At 36.4% G+C, this 23,203-nt stretch overlaps 1 protein-coding gene across 2 annotated transcripts in view; it reads left to right on the forward strand.

The window, feature by feature from the left end:
* LOC140136295 (adenylate cyclase type 2-like) overlaps positions 1–16,173 on the forward strand; it is a 253,283-nt gene extending 237,110 nt beyond the window's left edge. For both annotated transcript variants that reach the window (XM_072158020.1, XM_072158021.1), the window contains 6 exons: positions 709–793; positions 1,479–1,637; positions 4,440–4,589; positions 13,738–13,951; positions 14,565–14,689; positions 15,956–16,173. In XM_072158020.1, coding sequence (XP_072014121.1) covers positions 709–793; positions 1,479–1,637; positions 4,440–4,589; positions 13,738–13,951; positions 14,565–14,689; positions 15,956–16,114 — 892 coding nt within the window. In that variant the 3' untranslated portion in view covers positions 16,115–16,173. The remainder of the gene's footprint in view (positions 1–708; positions 794–1,478; positions 1,638–4,439; positions 4,590–13,737; positions 13,952–14,564; positions 14,690–15,955) is intronic.
* The last annotated feature ends 7,030 nt before the right edge of the window (positions 16,174–23,203 follow it).

A 23,203-nucleotide genomic window follows, 5' to 3' on the forward strand; every position in this document is an offset into this window, starting at 1 on the left:
TATTTATTGATTTATATGAAGATGATAAATAATTCCAAATGCTTGCTGCAATTAATCATCTCAATGTATATAATTTGTTTAATTGATATGAAATCTGTTATTATCTCAATATAGTATTAATTTCTATGCGATTGTGAAATTATTATAAATAAGCTTATGTGTATTAAATGGTCCTCATGATCGTGGGGGCAATGCGGAGTCTATTCTTTGCGTTGTTGTGCTTTCCTGCTGTCTCGAGACAATTATTTTAAATATTTTTAATGATAACATTATTACAATAATAAATAAATGAATAATAATTAAAGCAATATCCCAATTATTTCGGAGTTCATCGAAAACAGGAAGTTACGATGCTGATTGGGCATATATGGTTGTACATTCGGTACAATTCTGATTTACCCTGGGCACCCTATTTTTAGGGTTAGGGTTAGGGTTATACTCGTGCACAGAGTATACCCAAATTATTCCGTACATTCATAGAATGACACTTGAATGTGTTAGGTACAGTAACTCTTTCTATTCAACTTCAGGTCAAATTTTCAGCTGTGATAATTAAATGTAGGTTAATGAACTTTGATGTTGGACATGAGACTCATTTGGCCTATGTATTAGTATTTTAAGCATTTAACTAGATTTTCAGTTAACTAGATTCAGTTCAGTTAAATTTTAAGCAATTCAACTGTTTCTATTTTTTGTACTTAATTTCAGCATCAGTGAGTATGTCCCTCTTCGAGTCATCTGCACGGTGGAGCTGGTGTTATTTCTTATCACGTTATTTCTTATGGATAGACAGGTAGGTTACCTTGGTAACTAAGATTTATTATGTTTGAGAAGCATTTGGATGCACATTGACCCATTGGCTTGGTGTCTGCCTGGCTTAGGTCATGTAGAGATGGTCAAGTAAGGGTTATATCTAGAATCACTTGATGTTAAAAATGTTATTATATACCCAAATACATCACACACAAATTCCTCACTTCCAGAAAGCAGCTGAAAGCCTTGGAGATCAGAGGCATTGAAGCAGTTATTAGAACCATTCAGATTTCCAGCTAAGAAGATGTGGTGGCTCTGAAAAGAACCATTTAGACAGGCAGCCATGAAGATTGTTGTTCAGATAGATCCATTCAGATATAGCCAATCAGCTAATAAGAACACAGCTTCAGTATCCAATTAGACCAGATTTATCAGCTGATCAGAAGACGGGAATGCAAAGCTATTTACCGGTATATCCATTGCTTCCTGTTCTTTCATCAGTCCTGATGAAGTCAGAGCCACATCTGATTTAAGTCTGGCAACTATTTGCAATCTGATGTTGTACTTGTTGAAACATTGCGTGTCCAAATGCATCAGCCCTCCAATTTATTCTCAAGTAGGCCAAACATTGCTTACAATTCTGATATTGCACAAGATTCACATCGTCCCTCATCCATATCTTTTTATCATAACAAGTCTTACATATTTTACTTCTCTACTTACAGATAGAGTATCTTGCGCGTCAGGGCTTTCTATGGCAGATGAAATTCAAAGTCGAGAGGGAGGAAGTAGAAACAATGGAATCCCTCAACAAAGTGTTACTAGAGAATATGTTACCCGCCCATGTAGCCGAGCACTTTGTTAAGAAACATATGAAATCCGATGTAAGCTTTTTTCTATTATGATATTTTCGTTTGTTTTGTTTTTTCTCCAAAAATCATTGGTGTTATTTGAGTGGTGCACATTTTTACTTACGTAGTTGGCTTCCAACAACATTTGTCTCAAAAAATAAAACCCAAGGGGATACAATTTACACATATAAGGCTAAGGCCAAAATAAATAAAAAAAGGTTTGTCTCAAAGCTCACGAGAAATTTAAAAACAAATGCGAAATTTTTTTTTATTCTCGACTTTTTTCATGGTATTTTAAGAAAAAAGTCTGATTTTCGCCGATTTTTTTCTGGAAAAAACTATAAAAAAATAAATTTAAAAATAAAAGAAATTTCCGCATTTCTTTTTTGTCAAATCGTGCGATTTTACAAATGCGCGCGCAAGCTTTGAGACAAACCTTTTTTTTTTTGCCTAAAAAAGTTGATTCCAAGTTTCCATCACCCGCCCACATCACTTTTTTCATTTTGGCCAAAACTTAATTAATTCCAAGAAAAGGACAATTATCTGGAAATTGTGATGAAAATAATCAAAAATTATGAACTCTCAAAATCTCAGACATGCCCTGCTGTTGGTTTAAGCAGTTTTTCTTTGTTGTACCGTAAAACCTCGTCTACAAGCATATATAGTGTTTCTGATGAAAGCTAAATTAATACGATGCATGCGTAAATATACAAGACAATCGATTGGTCTTACAATAATACTTGCTCAAATTTGCTCAAATTCCATAATGGCGCCTGGATTAATTTAGATTTCATCAGGATCACTCTATACTGGGTTTTACGGTATGTGATCAATATGAAAATTTAAGGATTCCCTTATCATGTTGCTAGTGATCACAAAAATTGCAAATTTATTTTCATTGTAGTCAAAAAACAAGCTCAAATCTTTTCTCAATCTGTTGGGAAAATAACCTGCTGAGTACAGTTGAATGTTTTAAAGGATGTCTCCGGCAATCATAACATTATGCCTTATGATAGAAAATTAATAATCAAGCATGAATCACATGGTTTTATTTGAAACAAACTCATATTGACCATAAAAATGAATTAACACAGCCGGCTCTCAACACGCGATATTCAAAATTCTTGGGTGCCGAAATTGTCCAGTGCAATGACGTGCTAGTAATACAATGAAGGCTGACAACAATTTAGCACAAGTAACCATGACGTCATTGCACCAGAAAATTTTGTTTTTATTTGCTTTTATGATCAATATGAGTTTGTTTTAAATAAAGCCACATGATTTGTGCTTGATAATTATTTTTCTAACATATAAGGCATAAAGCTGTGATTGCAGGAGTCATCCTTTAATCTTCCACTTTCCTGTTGCAAAATGTCGATAAAGATATCTAAGCATTAATCCCTGTTTGACATGGTCTTACATCAACAATATAGGTAATAATGAATACAGTCAAATAATGAAAGAGTCAGCTCATCATTAAACCCCATTCACACTCCCTGTGTGCAAGATTACAGTCATGTCTTCCATACATTTCAATTGGAATAGTCCAATCAGCCACTGACTTCAATTTCACAAACAAGTTTCATATATTATAAGGACTCCAGAACATGGTCTTAGCTAGCCACCCGTCTGGCCGTCATTTGAGACGGGAGTTTGCTCCTGGGACGGGCAAAATTAATGCCTTTGACAGATGCTATATTATAAATTGTATGTTTTTAGAAGCTAATTGGCCTTTTTAGTAGACCCTATTTGTAGAACAAGACCATATCAACACATAGATTTGAACCCCCAATTGGCTATAGACGTCTGGTAAATGTTTTAAAGGTCAAATTAGGACAGGCAATTTTATTCAAATGACGGGCAACTCTCAATTTCTAGCTAAGACCCTGCTCCAGAATCTGTGGTATTAAAGTAAAACCATTAAATCTTCTGCTATGTATGATTGAGTATACCGTAAAGATTCGCCTAATGGCGCACTTGGGCCACTTTGCCTTGGGGTAAATTTCATGTGCAAATAGAGAACTCCCTCCTCTGAAATCCAAACAAGAATTAAGGTTCTGTGTCCTTATTTTGCTGGTGGGAATTTTACGGGAGGGAACTTTTAGGTTGTGCCTAAGATTCCACTTATGTCAAGGGAGCCCATAGCGTCATTAGGCGAATCTTTACGGTAATAATTTCATGCTTAATTATTATATTTATCTTGTTTTAGGTTAATGATATTCATGGGAGTTACAGCATGGCCCAGGGTAGGGGATGACTATGAGATGAAGCAATAAGGCCTACAAAAATGTTTGATTGGCATAACCCGACCGAACCCTAAAAGTAGGACTGACCCAAAAAATTTATAATAAATAAAAAGTCTAAAATTTAAATTTTTTTTAAAGTTCCAAGGCCTTCAAATGCAATTTACAACTTCAAAATATGTGTAATAAATTTTATGGTATGCCAATCAAATATTTTTTTAGCCTAATGGTAAATGGGTCTTCTGTTACCAAATGCCCTCTAACTATGACAATAATTATCAAGGAAACAGCCATTTTGTCCCTCAACTCAAATATTGGGTTGGCAACAGCTCTATGTGATGCAGCACATGCTAGAACCATTTTTCATGTCATTCGTTCATTCATTCATTCTATCTTCTGTATATAATACTTGCTCTCTCTCCCTCTTTTTCCATTTCTCTTGTGTCATTTCACCCATAAATATGTTTTCTTTTATTTATGTTACCATGGTTACCTTTACTTTTATCTATTTTGTTTTGTTCTTGTTTTTTATTTTGTTTGTTCCAATGTTGGTTTTTGCTTTTTGCTCTGCAAATCCCACATATCATTCCAGGAATTATACCACCGCTCTTACGACGTCATCGCCGTCATGTTCGCGTCCATCCCAAAATTCATGAAGGAATTTTATGTGCAATCGGACGCGACAAAAGACGGCTTGGAGTGCATACGTTTCCTCAACGAAATCATCGGGGACTTTGACGAGGTTAGTTAGCACTTTAAACCTGGTTTATAAGTTACTATAACCAAGATTAATCACAGTTCTTGCACTGTTTGTTTTTTTCTTTTCTGGACACACCACGTCCGGTGGGCCGTTCTTTTCTACCTTTCACTCGTTTTAGGAGCTGTATCACCACTCATACGGCTGTATCGCAGTAATGTTTGCATCTATTCCAAATTTCAAGGAATTCTACACGAGACTGGCGTTAATAAAGAAGGCCTCGAATGCTTGAGGCTGCTCAACGAAATTATCGCTGATTTTGGCGAGGTGATGAGTTAATCGTTGTATGTGCACGCTGCATGTTTGACTGCCGCCATATTCCTTAACACTCATCCCATAATACACTGCAGTCTTGTCATCACTCTCATCTTAAAGTCAGGACCCATTCACTTACAGTGGGCTGTTACAGTTGAAATCCATACACCCCACTATAGAAGATGTGATCTTAATCTTCAACACAGGGAGGGTGAATTTCAAATGGGGTTATCTGAATGGGTGACCTTATCTGAAATCTTCCAGTGCTGTGCAGAAACCTCCGCTGGAGTATACTTGCTATGGAATATTAAGATAATATCTTCCATAGGGGGTGTGGATTTTATTTGGAATAACCCAATGTGCCCCTGATCCAGCAATGAGTGATCGATTTGTAATCACTGATTTTGAATCTTACTTCTGAAACGTAAAAGAAATTCACCTTGGTCTGTGGCGGACATTTTATAAATGAATTTAGAAGAGCAGCAACGACGCGACACCACTTGCATTACATTCCAGATGTTAAATCTACATCATATGCAAAATTTGAGGGAAAATGAACGAGTCCATTTTATTTTAGGGTCATTTGTCTATAACTGGTCTTTACATGTAGCCCTATGGAGAGAGTGCCCGTTGAGGGCGCTATAACCCCCATTTTAGGAACAAAAATGTGATTAAAAAAAAACGGACACATGCGAATTTTCTAAAATTTTCAGAGTATGTAGTATGAACATGTAGAAATATAATCAAGTGGTTGCCCTACCTGCTCTTCTCCGAAAAAATAAAAAGTCCTATACCTCAATAATAATGAAACCTAGGTAGAAACAGTATAGTTTTTTGGTCTATGATCACTCGCTCGCTGCTTTACAACTGGACTATCATAAATCCATGTAAATGACATCTTCAATTTTATCTTATTTCTTTGTTCAAGGCTACAATCTAATTACCAGGATTATTGTGATTTAAATTCGAACAAATTATTTGAACCACATGCATAATCCATGTCAAATCTCATCATGTAGTACTCCATGCATGCATGCTAGACTAATCCAATTCAGTTGAGATCAAAATTATACTAACCATGCATACATATGGAAGACAGTATTTTTTATCAGGTTTTTTTGGGGGTGGCAGGGGGCATATTCACAAAGCTATGTACCTGGTTTGGCTCTTGATGCATGAGGCAAAATGATTTTACTATAATTTTGTTCACTTTCATTTAGCAAAAACAGGGGATTGGCACATGCCCCCTCCCATTGAAGTGAACAGAATTGGAAACTGCCTTTTAAAGACAGCCTCTGATCCCTCAGTTGGGTGACACCAGCTACGCCTCTGCTTCAAAGTATCACAGTAACTTATTTTTCAAATGAAGCAATTTATAAAATATACTTGTGCTAGCTTAAATAATCATGGAGTATGCATGATGGGAGTATTTAACAATAGGCCTATTCTGTTCTTTTCACGTCAAAGTTAAATGTAGGAAAGCGTTTCATGTCTGACAAAAGAGCAGCATGCTCCAAACGACACTCACTCAACATGATTAGTTATGCATGAGACTGCACTGCACACTTTCAACCAATTGCATCTCATGGAAATATTAACAACCTTGAGTCAGGCACGAAGAAGCATGAAGTTTGAATTAAAACTTTACATAGGCCTATTTTACAAAAATATCATCTTGTCTTCAATTTTGCTTTTTTTCAAATCCCGGTAATCTAGTAGCTCTGAACAAAAAATAAAGTGAGTCAAACGCGGGATATTTCTGTGGCACTCTGTATGGAGTCACAGAGATATCTAGTCGTTAGTGTGTTTGCAGTTTGTGCGTAATGATTTAGAACTTTAAGATAATAGAAACTTGATGGTTGTACATCATACTAGCAGTTTAATACATTGAAGAAACAAATCACCTGGAAGTGACTGAAGGGTGTGCTCAGACACCTACCACCGGGATTGGAGGAAGGTGCTATAGAAGCCCTTAATTGGGGGTTGGCGGAATGATTGAAATATGCCCAAATAGACTTGATTTTATAAGAAACCTCCTGGGCATGCCACTGCCATTGGACTTATTCATTTGAAATCCACACTTGGTAGATTTAAGAAAAGTCTTTTACAGAGGGAGTATGTTTTTCAAATGAATTGGCCTAGGGTTAATTATTTTGCAACCCATACTCTTCCTGTATAATGGTTTATACCTATATCTTCTATATCTGGAGTGAGTATTCAAGTAAAAGTTACCCAATTGTGTATTCAATTTGAAACACATACTCCCTCTGTAAATGATTTTTTGCCAAATCTTCCACAGGTGAAGGGTGGATTTCAAATGGAATGGCCGAACCGAAGTTATGATGCCAAAATGTCAAACTTGTCTTGGTCTGCAAAATGCACTGTGATACAGCTTATATACTCTTCTGCAAGCCTGTGTCTTGGTGATACGTAATTTGAAATGTACTTAGAAGAAATGTTGTAAAAACTTCTGATGTAGATATTGCACAAGGTGTTTCAACAAAATCATGGCTCAATGTGTAAACTTTGTTTTCAAACTTTTGTCTCACACTGTATACCTAAGTTGTGTACCCAGCAAACACAGAATGTTTCCGTAAAATTTTCAAAACGATGCACAAAGGTTGCAGAACATCTTTAAAGTTTTGAGGTATTTCAAGTTTATAAAACCTTTTAATAGCATTTTCAAAACATTTTTACAAATTTCTAGAAAACATTGTAACATAATGATATTGAAGTGTTGAAAAAATATTTTTGAAGATGTTTGCAAAAATGTTTTTTATATAATATATTTTCTTAATTGTGTTGTAATGTTATATCTTTTTGAGAAATGTTGTGTTTGCTGGGTAAATTGTATTTTATAGTAGTGGTATATTGTTTCATTCACCATCAATAAGAACAGTGCAGGACAATAATAGTTCTCTCTACAATCAAACATGTGTTAGCTTGTGTATTAAAGCCATAATGAAATAATAAGGTAAAAGGAAAGAAAACCTCTCAGCCACTTAAATGTGAAGCCCTATAGGGATCTTCGGGTTTAACCAAAATCTTTTTGATTTGACACTTCAGGCTTTCACAGGGTAGGGTATTTAAGTACACCATTGGGTATTACAATTGTGGAAAGTAGAAAAAAATGAGGGCGTCCTTGTGAACAAATCATGCATTATTTCGTTAAGAAAAATAGTGGTAGATGTTGTACATGTAATTCTTCACATACTGCTAAATCAGGTTTCACAGTTTACAAAATATTAAATGAAATTCATTAAATTATTATTAATGCTTCTCATAATTTATCAGAATTTTGCAACCATCTGAAACTGTCACAATTAAATTAATTACAGGTTGTTAATATAAGTTTTTTGCTATATTTGTCAAATTCTTGAAAATATGAAGCTAATTTTGCACTTTTATGATCATTTAATTACAACAACACATACCTATTTTGACATTGACTAATAACTTCACAGTGTCAGATTCATTCAGGATGTGTATACAGGTGTGTGAAGATGCACCAGCCCTCCCAGTAAATCTGACAACAAGTAAGCCTACCGTATTGTCTGTAATAAACGCCTCCTCTAATAAATGCCCCATTCAAATTTTTCAATGAACATGTGACCCATATGCAAAAATTTCCATGTCATATTGTGTGAGCAAGCTTATTACTGGCATCAGTGCTGGCCGTCAAGATCACTAAATTGCATGGACAAAACCAAAAATGTATTCCATCTTTAACTACTTCCATCTAGTTCATTGTAAGAATTTCACCAAGTAAATCACTTTCTTGCTCAAAATGCAGTTACAGATGTAATTTTGTGGTATTTACTACAATAACATGCTGTTATGTGGGCACAGTTATATTAGATTTGAATCTGACAACAAACTGGAAGTGAGTAATAATTTTAGATTTTCAAGCTTTTTTCACTGAAAATTTGCTGCTAATAAATGCACCCCCCCCACCGAAAAATTGCACAACCTGGGGCATTTTTTACAGACAATGTGGTATTTTTCCTCTCAGTCCTGAATCTTCCTTACTTCCATTCAGGTTGAGTTAATGTCAATGTTTCTCATTCAAACTTTACCGGTATGTCTTATAAAAGGCATTAGGATTTGACCATCTTCAATATGTTTTTAATTTGTGACAATTATATACATATCGTAATGATGTTACAAATATCATAACTGTACTGTACCTTAGAGTAACTGTCATACTTTCATATTTACGTATCTCACATTTTATGTTTTATGCTTTCTCTATGCTTCACATACATTACAGCTACTGTATCTGTATATACTTGATCAATATTAAATATGCAGGTTTCATATCACTGCAGGTTGATAACAATATAGATTGTAATGAGTTATTGCACCTGTAAACCTCCGGTGTGGGGGTGAATACATTTCCTGATAGTTAAAATCTTCATTCTGCCAAAAAAATTTTTTAAACAAATTAAGAAGGCATCATTTGCACAAAGCGTGGACCTACTTTACATGCAGGCATAGGAATTTATACACAATTTGCCATAGAACTAGTGATGTAACAGGATTAATTACCATAGCGAAAAGTGAAATTCAATGTTTGAATATATTGCCCTGCACTATAAGTAGGTTGCACTCATCACCTGTCATGTCTGTGTATGTGTGCAATCAGAGCATACAATAACACTCTTTTTGAAGATGCTGATTGTACAGGTGTGATTGAAACATACATTGACTCAGCATAATGTGAAATTTTCATAGAATTACAATGCAAGTCTTTATGATAATCATTCATAACCTCATTAATATATGTGATACATGCGATCCAATCATTTTTATTTATTTGACAAAAGGCAAGCGCTGAACGTGGTCACTAATAAACAACAGTGGACCTCCGCGCCGTCAGCGCAAATATTAGTAACCTATGTGCGCGCCATGTTGTGTGTTGAACAAATTGCGAGAGCACTGGCCGCCGTATTTAGATTATGCGCTACCATATTTGCACAGATTGTGATTCAAACTTCTGTTATTGGTTGTCCTGTTTTAGCCTGATCGATTTTTGGAAATGCAAAATCCCGGAGGCAAAATGTAAAAATTGTTAATTTTTGAGGAAAATTGTGTGTTTACTGTGTTAATTTGTAAAGTGTTGAGATGAAAGTGGCGGTTATGAATGAGGTTAATAACTTTGCATCGGTTATTTGGAGGGCATTGTGAAAATCTAAACATTTTGCTTTGGACCTCGGAATATCCAATTCCTCGGTTCCAAAGGCAAAATGTTTAGATTTTTCACAATGCCCTCCAAATAATCGATGCGCATTTATTATCCTCTAAATGGTGTGATGCAGAGTTACAGCGTATGTCTAGTGCAGGGCAATACACCGAAAATTGTTTTCATTTATCGTTATGGTAATAAATCCTGTTACATCACAATGTGTACCGCTAATTACCACCTATTTAGTACTGATCATAGTATAGCTATTGAGCCTATGCTCTCACATGACTATCACATGTACATTTCATGCTTATCACATGTTATCACTGATGTTGAAAAGTGACTGTCACATGTATAGCACATGCTGTATATATAGTAGTTGTCTTACACACAATCATTTGTGTTTTCATTTGTTGGATTTGTATTTACAGTGACTATCACATGGTTATATCATGATTTGTTCTATGAAGATTATTTTTGTTGTCATGATCAATATCACATGATCATCACATGATCATCACATGGGTATATTTGATGATTTAAAATCAGTATAATTTCTCATTCTTCTCTCCCATTTATGATAATTAGATAATTACTTTTTTTTTAATATACTAATTAACTCAACTGAAAGCATCTGTATATTTATTCATTGTACTATCATTAGATATTTATTTCTTTCACACGAAAACAAATTGTACATTTGGAGGTTTTGTTTTGACCTTTTCTTGGACTTACTTTTGTAACCTTAAACATGTAAGTTGGACTTACTTTTCTAACCTTAAAAGTACTGTTCTGGGCTGGTCTGAGATGCTTTGTTAGTATTATCTGACCAGACAGTTCAACAATGACTATTTAATAACATTGAACTTAGTAGACTATACTACTCTCTTTCCCCCTTGCGTGCATGGGAAGGTAGTTTAAATATGTAGCAGGTCCTTGTGTGAGGTACGTGGACATTACTGATTTCTCTCAGTCTCATGATGTGAAACCCAGAGTGAAATCCATCTTATGATTTGCAGTGATTTATCCAGAGTGTTAATAACCTGAGAGGGGCTTCCATTTTAGGGGTTTCATATGCTTATGTAGAACTATAGCAGGATTAGCAACAACAAGACACCCACTCGGATATTGTCCCGCGATATTGCATCAAAATAGTTTTGGGAAGGGTACCAATTTGCTGTAAATCCAGAGTAAATCTGGCAGGATGTTCAAAGTTGTTGTTGTTTTGTCTAAGTCATGCTTAAGGGTCATTTTCACCATTTTAGGTCATGTTTAGGGTCACGTTTGACACCCTTGGAATATGCAGAGACCAAGGACAAGGAACCTTTGTGGGAGTAGTGGTGGGAATTAGTGGTCCTGATTTGGATATTTATTCTAGTGAAGAGGATATCCCCCAGTTAGGTCCCTCTTATAATATCCTGTATTGCAAAAAGTGTACCGGTATATAAAAACAGGGAATATCTGTTCCAACTGACCAGCAGGGAACCAAAGGATGGATCCAAAAGGATCCAATAGTGTCACACTAGCAATGGATAAAATTAAAAACAGGGAAAATATGACATAACATCCAATGGGGGAGTAACACAATACATATAAACAAAGTTAAAAACCCGACGTTTTGAAAAGACAAAAACTTTTCTTTCTCAAGGGATAAAATAATAGTGGAGACCATACATAAAATGTATGTTACTTGCTTACTTACTGAGTCCTGACTAACCTTTTGGGTCTGAAATGGACATATCTCGAAATGACACTAAGGTGACCCCCTGAGTGGTGTCAAATGAAAGAGAAAGAAGTAAAGCATATATTAAATAAAAGTAATTTCCCTACTGGGTGTGACACTCCTCATAATACTCTGGTCAATATTTCTATTTTGGGCCTTCAGCTATGGTGTGGTAACCAGATTAAACCACTGGAGTACACTTTTTAATAAGCTTACTTAGTTCTGGTTAAGATGTATACCTTATACAGATTTTTTGAAAAACAGATTCAATATTATGCTGTGCCTTTTGCTGTTTAATATGTATATTGTGTGCAGATGTTATGCAGTGTAATATGAAAATTTGTCCGCCATGTGCACCAAATCAGGATAACTTCCTGAATAGGTTACTAGTCTAGTAAGTAAAGGGGTCCTCCAACAATTTCACCATTTTCAGAGGGGGTTGAAAAACATGTATGCTTTGTATGTATGTGAAAGCAGCAACAATGTTGAACAATTCCTTTACTTACTAGACTAGTAACAGTAAACTTTCTTGGGACTTTATGCTGATTTGGTGCATCTAGCTGTGTCCTACTGTGGTGCTGTGATATCAATGGCAAACAGTGCAATATAAACTGATCATGAAGTTGATGTTATATAGAGATGTACAAATTTAACGTGATCATGTTATTACATAGTTTAATTGATCCAGAAGTAAAATTAAATTCCTATCCATTTTGGTTACTAAAACTTTGGAATACTTTTCATACCATTCTAAACATTTATGAACAAGGTTTCAAGATTTAGGGTATGTTTTAGAGGTGGGATTAAGTATTAATTAAATTGGATTAGGATTAGTAGAAAGATTAGAATCAGGGTTAAAAGATGTTAATTTTTAAATTGGCATTAGGAATAGGATTAGTGGTGTGGTCTTTATAATAAAGGCACTTCTTATTTTGTGGCAACTCGCTACCAATACTCATTTTTGCTTCTAATACCCAAAATCAATTTTACTCAAAATTGGATTGTTTTACTCAAAATTGGATTGTTTTGGTGATAGACTGATAGACCTCAATGTAAGGTACAAACCACCATAATTATGAATATGTCAGACTGCCTACCTTGAATCAAATATTATCTTAAAGTCTCACCTCTTTCTTATTTTATTTTTAGATTTACAGGAAAGTGAGTTTAAATTTTACCGTAACTTAACAAAAACAAATGTTTGATGAAGACTTCGAACACAATACAATAGAAATACAACTTATCAAAGAGGTTCAGCTATATATAAGAGAGTCTGGATTCCATGCATATAGTCCCTGTGCATTGTGCTATATGGGGAAATGCTATATTGGATTGTCGGACATGGGACTTAAATAGATGCAAAGGCTTGAAATTGAATGATTATTGGTATATGTAAGTGTGAGCAGTACAGAAGTTTGTGCAAGTTGGCGCTTGGCACATTCATTGGACTATATCAGTTGAAATCCATACACCCCCTACAGAACCTTGGTCTATCACACAGGGAGTGTGTATTTCAAATGGGGTTACTTGAATGGATGACTCCATTTGAAATCTGCACCCCCTGTGTGGGAGATTAAGGTCATGTCTTCTACAGGGGGTGTATGGATTTCAACTTGACTAGCATAATCAGCACAATGAATTAAATAAAGATGGAACCAACAAATGTGCACTTAACTTTATCAAAGTTTGATAAATTATAGCAAAAAATAGCAAAATTATCCGGAGGTACAAGGCACATGGGAAAATAATTCTGGAGGTATGCTAGTTTTCCCTCCATGATTGACGAGTAATCATAGTGTCCAGACTCTCCTAGGTGAACCTCTTACAAATTTCTTGATAATATAAATATCAACAAAAATTTATGTTCAAAATGTTCTTTCTTCTAGCACTTATGCAATATCATAACAAGTATCACTTTATTATTCCCAACAGATATGTCAAACCTATTTCTTGTCCATTTTCATTTTTAGTTGCTCTCCAAACCCAAGTATAGTTGTGTTGAGAAGATCAAGACTATAGGCAGTACATACATGGCAGCAGCAGGTCTGCAGCAGGCTGAAGGGAGTGGCATGACAAAGCAGGCTTTGTATTATGTAGGGGTGTTGACGGACTTTGCTATAGCTCTGGAAGACAAACTTGAACAACTTAATAAACAGGCTTTCAATGACTTTAAACTGAGAATAGGTAAGTTAGGTACAGTGGCATAGCATGGGTCATACTGGGGGTGACCATGATGAGAGGGGGCAACAGGGCCAGATAGAGGGGGGCACAAGCCACTGAGGTTATAAATATGTAGGGATATTGAGGACTTTGCTATAGCTCTGGAAGACAAATAGTTAGGCTGGAGGGAGCTCTTCACATAATTTTTCACACTCAGGGCTGTGCCATACAGATGCCATTAGGATGCTGACTTTCTCTATACCTACTTTTGCTGTTTTTGCCATCAGTGTATCAATTTTTCACAAAAAAATCCCAATTATGGTGCTTTTAAGGGCACTTTCGCCCAAATGCACCCATTAGACACATTGGTCTCCAATGAAAACCCACCTATCGATATACCAAAATACAAAGCAGTCTTTGTATTGGTCTATTCCATTTGCAAGGCATACCCTGTGGTAGATTTTTAAAACAGTTTTCCGAAGAAGGAATATGATTTTCAAATGGAATTGGCTAGGGTTAATTATTTTGAAACCCATATTCTCTCTGTTTATTATGAGCTTTATCTATATGTTCCAAAAACAGGTGTAAGTATTTCAAATGGAAGTTACCCTATCCCTTTTTCCAACTTGCTTACTAGGCATCAACCATGGTCCTGTAGTTGCGGGTGTGATCGGAGCCATGAAGCCGCAGTATGACATATGGGGAAATACAGTCAATGTAGCTAGCAGAATGGATTCCACTGGAGAAATTGGCAAGATACATGTAAGTACAGGAGTCAAAAAAGATAAATTAAGTAAATCAAAGAAATAAATAATCTGTCACTAAGTGGAATAGCCCATTACTGCTGATAAATCTTACCAGATTCCGACAAATACCCATCTTGTCCATCTTGTTTTATCAGTTAACCTCATGGGAACTCCTGCCTTTCTTACAGAGCCCCTGTTTGGTTAATTACATGATATAATCATCTCAGTAACCTATCAAAACAGAGCTTTTAGATCTCTTGGTACTTCTAAGCTTAATCCTGTTCACCCATATTGACTATTCTTACCATATCTTGTGATTGGCTAAATCATGCCCTCTCAACTGGCGCGGCGCTTGGAGTCAGTTGAAGTGGTGCACAAAGTGGCGCATGGTAATTTTAATAATTTTTTTACATAAATCTTGAACAAAAAGGGGTGAAAATACCCAATCTGGGCCTTTAAAAAACGTAAAATCCAGAAGTTTCCGGGGACGCTGCCCCCTGGACTCCCGATAAAGCACCACTGCACCTTACCCGCTTTGCCCGCGCTACCTCGCAAAGTCTTCTCTTGACATGTGTTGGCACTTTATGATCACTCAAATTTTCCAGTTGGCACTTTATATGAAATAGTTGAGAAGGCCTGGGCTAAATACATGATATAGTTAGACAATAATAACTGTGCACCATCTATTTTGAGGTCATTGTGTGAAATCGGAGGGTTTTGTTTTGGGCTGAGGTATTTTTCCGAGGGAGTGGTAGCTCCTGAGGAAAAATACTGAGGCCCAAAACAAAACCCGACAATTTCACACAATGACCTCAAAATAGATGGTGCAAAGTTATTATTGTCATTCATTACCGTCGTATCTGATATTTTGAACAAATCACGCTGTTAAATATAAGCAGTTCTAATTATTGTTGTAACCTACCCTACAAAAAATTGACCAGGCAAATTTAACAATCGCGCCGACAACAAGAGCTACCAATCACAGAAGCGCGACGGCATCGCGTAGGCGTGTGCGTTGCCATAAGGCTTAGCTTATACACGCAGAAGTCATTGTAGCGCATCAGAAGTCATTGTGAGTTATTAATGACATCACAATTAGTGCGCGGTTAGGCAATCAATTTCTTTTGATTGGATCACAGGCTTTGCGTATTATTAATGAGGTTATGAATCCTTTTGTAACCGATCAAAGTAGTTCTTAGATGCTGATAATTCAGCCGCTAGTGCCCATAGGGTTATTGTTTTGATTACAAGTAACTCTTACATGTGTGTCTCTGTTTCCCAGGTTACGGAAGAAACTGCAAATGTACTCGGAGACTTTGGCTTCAGTTGCCAAGAACGTGGATTTGTTTCTGTCAAGGGCAAAGGTCAGCTGAAAACTTACTGGGTGACACGGATCGGTCGCTCTGCATCCCAGTCAGCAAACTTGAGCTCAATACACTGACGAATAACTATAAATCATATCACACCTTTGTCACTCCATCACCAGGCAACCTGTTATTCGACCTTGGGGTTAAGAGAGGTCACTTGCTAGATCCATTTTGGATGTATAGGAGGAAATCTACATACATTTTTCTAACTTTCTTATACATTGAAAACAATTTTGAAAAAGGAAGATTTGTGTACTTTAATTCCTGATTCATACAATAGAATTTATGCATACCAGGAATACCAAGAGTCAATGATCCAGTTCTGATGTCACAAGTCAAAGGTCATCACCATGGAATCAGGTCACTCTGCTGATGAAGGTTGCATCAAGGGCAACTGAAAGTTCCACTTTTGCATAAATTGAATGATCTGAATCAGAAAAGTACTTCTTTTTAATTATAAATCTTGCCAATACAAGTTTTTATCATACTACGGTTGGGTCAAATCTTGAAGATAACTGAATTGATATTTGAATGTTACCACCGTTTTCATGTTGTAATTTTGTAACTTTTTTAATTGCATTATGTTCACCAGTATAGCCCGTTACTTGCTCTCTGCCTCCCAAATCAAACCACAGTATCTGCTAAGTCTATGCTATTTGCAGATGATCAGTGGCAGTACCAGGAATCATTTTCATGAGTATGGGCAAAGTCAATTTTTTTTGGGGGGGGGAGGCAAAAAATTAAAAAAATTCTTAAAGTTAGGTGATTTTGGTCCAAAATATGGTAATATTGGCCCAAAATAGTGGATTTTTTGTGATTTTTATGTTCTGACAGGTGAAAACTGGGGGGGGAACATTTGGAGGAAATGTCCCCCTGGCACTGCCACTGCAAAGAGTGCATGGAAGGGCAGATTTGTTAGAACTGTTTTGATATTATGGATGAATACAAAGTTTATTTTAAAGTTTGCTACTATCATTGATGAAACTGTAATGAAAATTCATGTTTCAATATTTACCTTTGTCAACCATTTTTGTTAAGCTTACAACTCTCGCTGTACATTTGATAGCTATTGTTTGGATACACATCATACAACTCAAGTTATAACCGAAAGAAGGTTTCTCTCTTTAGGCCTGTTATGTGTGAGGTAAAATCAAAATGACTAGAATAATTGAATACTTGACTGGAGGTATACTATTTCACACTCTGCATAGGGTATACATGAATTTGATTGAGTAATATGTATTCTCCTGGTCCCATCAGCAAATAATAATTAAATTAGTGATCCTGAATGTGATGTGTAAAAGGATAAATCAATGTTTGAAAAATATCATCTCTCTAAATGACCGGTGTGTTTCATCAAGATTTATATTCAAGAGCTAGACTAATAACAACCAGATTTCTCTTCAACTCTATAGTGGAAATTTCAATTGAATGAACACAGCCTGACATAGCGTGACAATTTTTTGCGTACGCTGCGCAATGTACGTCAGCATGTATGACTGTGCGTGCATGACGCGGAAGTTAATCATATCATGCCAACGCACTTGTGATTGGTTAGTATTGTATCCAAGGTCGTGCGTTCGCGTTGTAGTTTGAAATACGCAAAATACGATCGTGGTTGGATCGAATATAGTGGTTGAAAGCTGTGTTCATTCAATTGAAATTCCCACTATAAGATTGAAACTTTGAAATAATGAAGATTGTTTGTTAATAAACTTCCCATTCTATATTTTAAGTTCATCAGCCATCAAAATAAGAAAACAGAAAACTATATTCACTTGTAAACATTGACACACATGGCTGAATACTGAATGTAAACTAGTGTCAAGATTATTTATACAGATTTGTTTTTATATTGTTTCTTACTAATTTATTCACCATGTGCTTTCCTTTTATGTAAAAGGTTCAAAACCCAACCACAGAACGACTGCCGGTGCCCTGGTGACACAGTGGTTTAACCTTCTTTTATTGTTCCGAACAATCAATAGAAACCAGGCCCACCCGCTGGTCCTGCCAGGGCATTAGTGGTCGACTGGAAGTTTGGTTTTGGAACCATCGCTTATTTTGTATGTTAAAAGAGAGCAATGAAAGTATGATTAGAGTAGAGGTGAACCAGTCAGTGTGTTCCTGCTGACCCAGCAAACATAAACCGTTTTACAGAAAATGATTAATTGTCGGGTTATATATAAACGGTATAAAACGTATTAATATCATTTAGAAAACATTTTTGATAACTTTTTCAACAACTCTTCCTATACCTTTGTATAGGAGCCAACCGTTGTTAATCCACAGTCCAGTAGCGTATACTTAAACGCAAGGTTACGCATATGCGTTACGCAAGAGCGCATAAAATTCATCATGACTGGAACTTATGCGTAAACAACTAAACACACACTCTGTTATGTTGGAGCTGTTAAACATTAGGTCTACCACTTTATTCTTAATTTTGTTGCTGATATTAACAGAGAAATCACTGATCTTGTAGCCCTAAGGTTGAGTGGCAATGACAAACGGACATTCTGAATGAAAGAATCATGTGAATTAGACATCTTTAGCTTGTTTTCGTTGTTGAAAAGGATTCAATCATGTTTCACCGTTGTTCATCACCGATTAACAACTCGCAAAAGTATACAAAAAGTCCCAAAATATGACAATTTGCGAGCATAGCGAGCAAAAAATTAGTTTTTACGCTTTTTGGGGTCAAAAGTGTCCAAATTTTTAGGAAAAGTCCACTTTTCACAAATCACCCCCCCCCCCGAAAAAAAGGTCCACTTTTTCAAAATCAGCACCCCATCCAAAAAAATCCTGCGTACGGGCCTGGGGACATGCAATATTTAGCATATGCAAGGCTACTGACAGATCTACCATTAAGTATCGCTGGTTGAAACCTCACTTTAGTCCCATTTTCTTTGTCTCCTTTTGAATTGTTATAATTATCTGGGGTCCATTTCACAAACTTTTACGAAGCTTGAAATTGTTCGTAACTTACGACGAGTCGTAAGTTCCATTTCATTAAACTTACGAATGGTACCCTCCGTAAGTAATAGGGATTTACTGCAGGGACCCTCCGTAAAGTTATGTCTAGTATTGGGTATTCGTAACTTTACAAACAGTTACTTGAGTTTCAAAGGGTTAAATGTTTAATGAAATGGACCCCTGGTCAATGCTTTGTTTGTGTAAAAAGTCAACTTAAAGTTTTATAAAAGTTTGTTTACCATGGAATTCACCATATCATGTCCAAGCTCACATTGGCGCCCCATTCCTTTTTTAAAGGAATTTTTATTTATTGATGTCTGCTGCTAGAGGCATCTGAACAAGGTAGTGCAGATTCACATTGATCTGGTACAGAGCAGTACCAAATTGATTCAGATCACATGTAGATAGCCCAGTGCTGTACGGTGCAAAAACTGATTGAGGAGCCAATGGCTCCTAACTTTATAAATTTAGGCGCCCAAATTTTGCTCGTAAAAAATCTGAGGTGCCAACTGAACAGCCACGTGTGTTGAATGTTCATAGCTGCTGTACTCAATCTACATATTCCCATTGAACGCTACACACTTCATACACAGCATGTAGAGTGTAGGCCTATATGTTTTCCAGGAAGTCCCCATTGAGACATCATGATAAATGCATATTCATAGCATACATGTATTCGTACTCTTGAATGCTACATTACATACATGTTTTGTTTTTGGCGATTAAAAGCTTCAGCAGTTGGTCGCCATTGGCACCAGGGATTGAATATTTAGTCGCCATCAGCAAAAATCTAGTCGCCAATGCGCCTAAAATGGTCGCACCGTACAGCACTGAGATAGCCCTAATATCCTTTGTTCAATTGTATATCTGATTCCCATCCATTCTGATAGTTATGCATGCTGGTCCATGCAGGTATTGTATCACCCCAGGATGGCTGAGGCCCTGTTTTTGAATTGTGCTCGTGATGTAGGTGACCATACTGCACTCATGGAAGTTTAAATTATAGCCTTTGTGATAATTATGAGGGGTCAGAGCCAAAAGGTCCTAAGTGCATTTTTGGCCAAAATAACCTGACCATGCTGGGCACCTTTGGTTGTATAGCCATAATGAACCTATAGCCACAGAAACTATTATCAGTGGAAATGTAAAACCCAAAGTGTAACACTAATGCATGACATGTGTGAGAGCCAGAAGGCCCCAAGTACAAAAATACCTGTATCTCAAAATGGCTTTTTTTTGCACATAGGGGTGTCTGGTACCTAAATAATCCTTACCACACTGGGCACCTTATGATTGTATACCATAAACAACAGAAAATGTTATCAGTGAAAATGTAAAACCCTAAGTGCAACACCAGTGCATGAAATGTGTGAGAGCCAGAAGCAATTTAATGATACAGGCGTGTTTGTACTTAGGGCCTTTTGACTCTGACCCCTCGATTTGTCATATTGCTACAAATTGCTGTAGGAAGAGTCTCAACAGAACGGTAAACTGCATATCCGTTTTTACACGCTTTTCAATGGGAAATGAACTTTGCTGCTTGGATGATGTCACGAGAGGTTAGCATTTATTCCGTATTGAAAAGCGTGTACTGACGGATATGCAGTCGACCGGCCTCGTCTCAAGTACCACTGCTCTCAGGTTTCACATCTTGCACAGTGACACAAAGATCGGCAATTTGGTCCATTCAAGGTGACAGTTTAATTAGAAGGTTATAATATTACCAAAGATTTTGATATTCATAATAATGGCATCATTTTTGATAATAGTCTTATAAAGTAGACAAAGCCATTTAGATATTTCATGAAAGGTCACATCTCTCTTCTTCATGTGATGTGATCAAGCAAAATCAGTCGGAAGTCAAAAATTCTAGTTTGATGATACTGGGTGAAATGTGTTGGTATTTCTTATGTAATTTCTGTTTTTGTGATGACTTAAGTTTGAATAACTGTCTAACGATAGGTGATAAAATATTTGATTTTCAGTGAAATCAAGCTACTTTTACAAATGTCATCATCATCATCATCATTAGTTGGCTGCGGAGCAGGCGACTACAAGCTTTCTCCAACTATTGCGATCTTGGGCAAAATTTTGTTTGGCTGCAGCATCCCTTCAGTATCTTCCAAGAGGTGCTGGACATACTGTAAGTACAGTGTGCGTGGCTGTGCCGGTTTCCTCTTCCCATGTGGTGGAATATAAAGGGCATATTCTTTCACAGACACGTCATCTTCAAGATGCAGTACATGGCCCAGAAATTTGAGTTGATGAATCTTGACTCTGGCAACCAGTGGAGTGGTGTTGGTCAAATTGTAGATGGTTTCATTTGGAATCCGATCCACACGCTTGATGTTTGACATGACTCTGTAGCAAGATATTGCAAAGACATTGATCTTGTTTTCCATGTCCTTCTTGATTACCCATGACAGTTTCCTTCAATAGGTTTATAATTAGTGCTCAATGGAAGTTCAGAGATGTTGCTTTTAAATTAACAGCAATGTAATTGTGTTTCCAGATGAAACATAGCCTAATCTTAATCCTTATGTTCAACCAACTGGGTCAGGTGTCAAAACACCTCAATTTGCTGGGTTTGTTATACTTACAATAACAGTTATAAAATGTAAAGACTGACACAAATCAAAAGCATCAAAATCCTGCATACAGCATTGTTGCAAATAAATGTTGTTGTTATTATCATTATTATGAATTGTTAGTATAGATGAGTTGACCTCAATGTTTATCAACAAACGCAAGGGACTGGTATATCGATATGGTTGAGTGAACCCCATGCAACCACTACACTGTTCAATAGCTTTATTGTGATGTGGCAGGAGTTTTAAAAACACAAGCCCTGAACAAAATATGATGCATGTGCATACTGCCAGGCAAAAAACAATGGAAATTGTGATGATGTGTGCGCATACTGCCAGACATTGACGTCAGAAGTCAACTCATCTATACTTATTGTACAAATGTACAGTTTACAAACAGTACTTTCTCTCAGGTGTGTCCTTCCAAAGGTTCATTGATCAGGTCCATAGTTCCTAAATATACCATGTGAGTACTGCCTGCTGATTGGTTACAAGAAGTCTATCATGACTTATTGAACCAATCAGCATCATGGTAAGATTTGTGGTAGGGCTGAAGAGGCCCATGAGTACTAACTGCTGATTGGTTACATGAAGACTAGTATGATTTATTGAGCCAATCAGTAACATGGTAAGAATAATGGTATGACTAGACTGCAGAAGATTGAGCTTAAATATCTAGAAGCTGTATTTTAATTGGTCACTCTGATGACTATATTGTGTAATGAACCAATCAGAAATATTGTAAGAAAGGAAGAAATTCTCATGAGTGCATTTTTGATTTATGAACCTTCATAATAACAAACCTTTGGAAGAGGCATAACCCTTATCCCATGTACAGTAATTGGGCTGTTCCAGTTGAAATACATCACCCCCTATAGAAGACATGACCTTAATCTTCCACACAGGGGGTTGATATCAAAATGGAGTAATCCATTCAGGGTAACTCCATTTGAAATTCACACTCCCTTTGTAGAAGATTAATGTCATGTCTTCCATTGGGGGCGTATGGATTTCAACTGGAACGGCCTGTCTGAAATACAAAATGTGTGCATACTATAGGTGTATATTTGAACACATATATTGTTATTGTTATATTGTCTTTATTATATAATTTATATTTTACATCCAATGTATAATGTAAATAAAGTTGTATGCTATTTTAAGCTTTTTCAGTGAATGTTCACAAGCTGATGTAAATGCTTTACACTGCACTATAGTTATTGGATTTGAGATATTTTGTACAATATTATATAAGTTCTATCTTGAGGAACACTGCATTTTGGGAATGTTTGTTAAGGAAAACGGGTGTTGCTAGTGTTCCAGTTTTATTAACTTGTATCATACACAGCATGGAATGGGAATTAAGGCTTTAGGGCCGAAGGCTAGGGATGTATAATAAAGGAGAATCTAGAAAGCTTATTCCCCGGACATTTAAGCATAAATGTGGGAAGTGTTGCAATCTTTGTGGGAAATTATGATTTTTTTAATGTCTGAGATGGGTGGGGTGGTGGGGGAGAATTCGCTAGGAACTGATATTGTCGGATATTAGTTTATTACAAATGGATTTTGAGCACAAATATATGCAGGGAATTTGATCAT

This window comes from Amphiura filiformis, chromosome 16 (assembly GCF_039555335.1).
Source record: "Amphiura filiformis chromosome 16, Afil_fr2py, whole genome shotgun sequence".
Lineage (NCBI taxonomy): Eukaryota > Metazoa > Echinodermata > Ophiuroidea > Amphilepidida > Amphiuridae > Amphiura > Amphiura filiformis.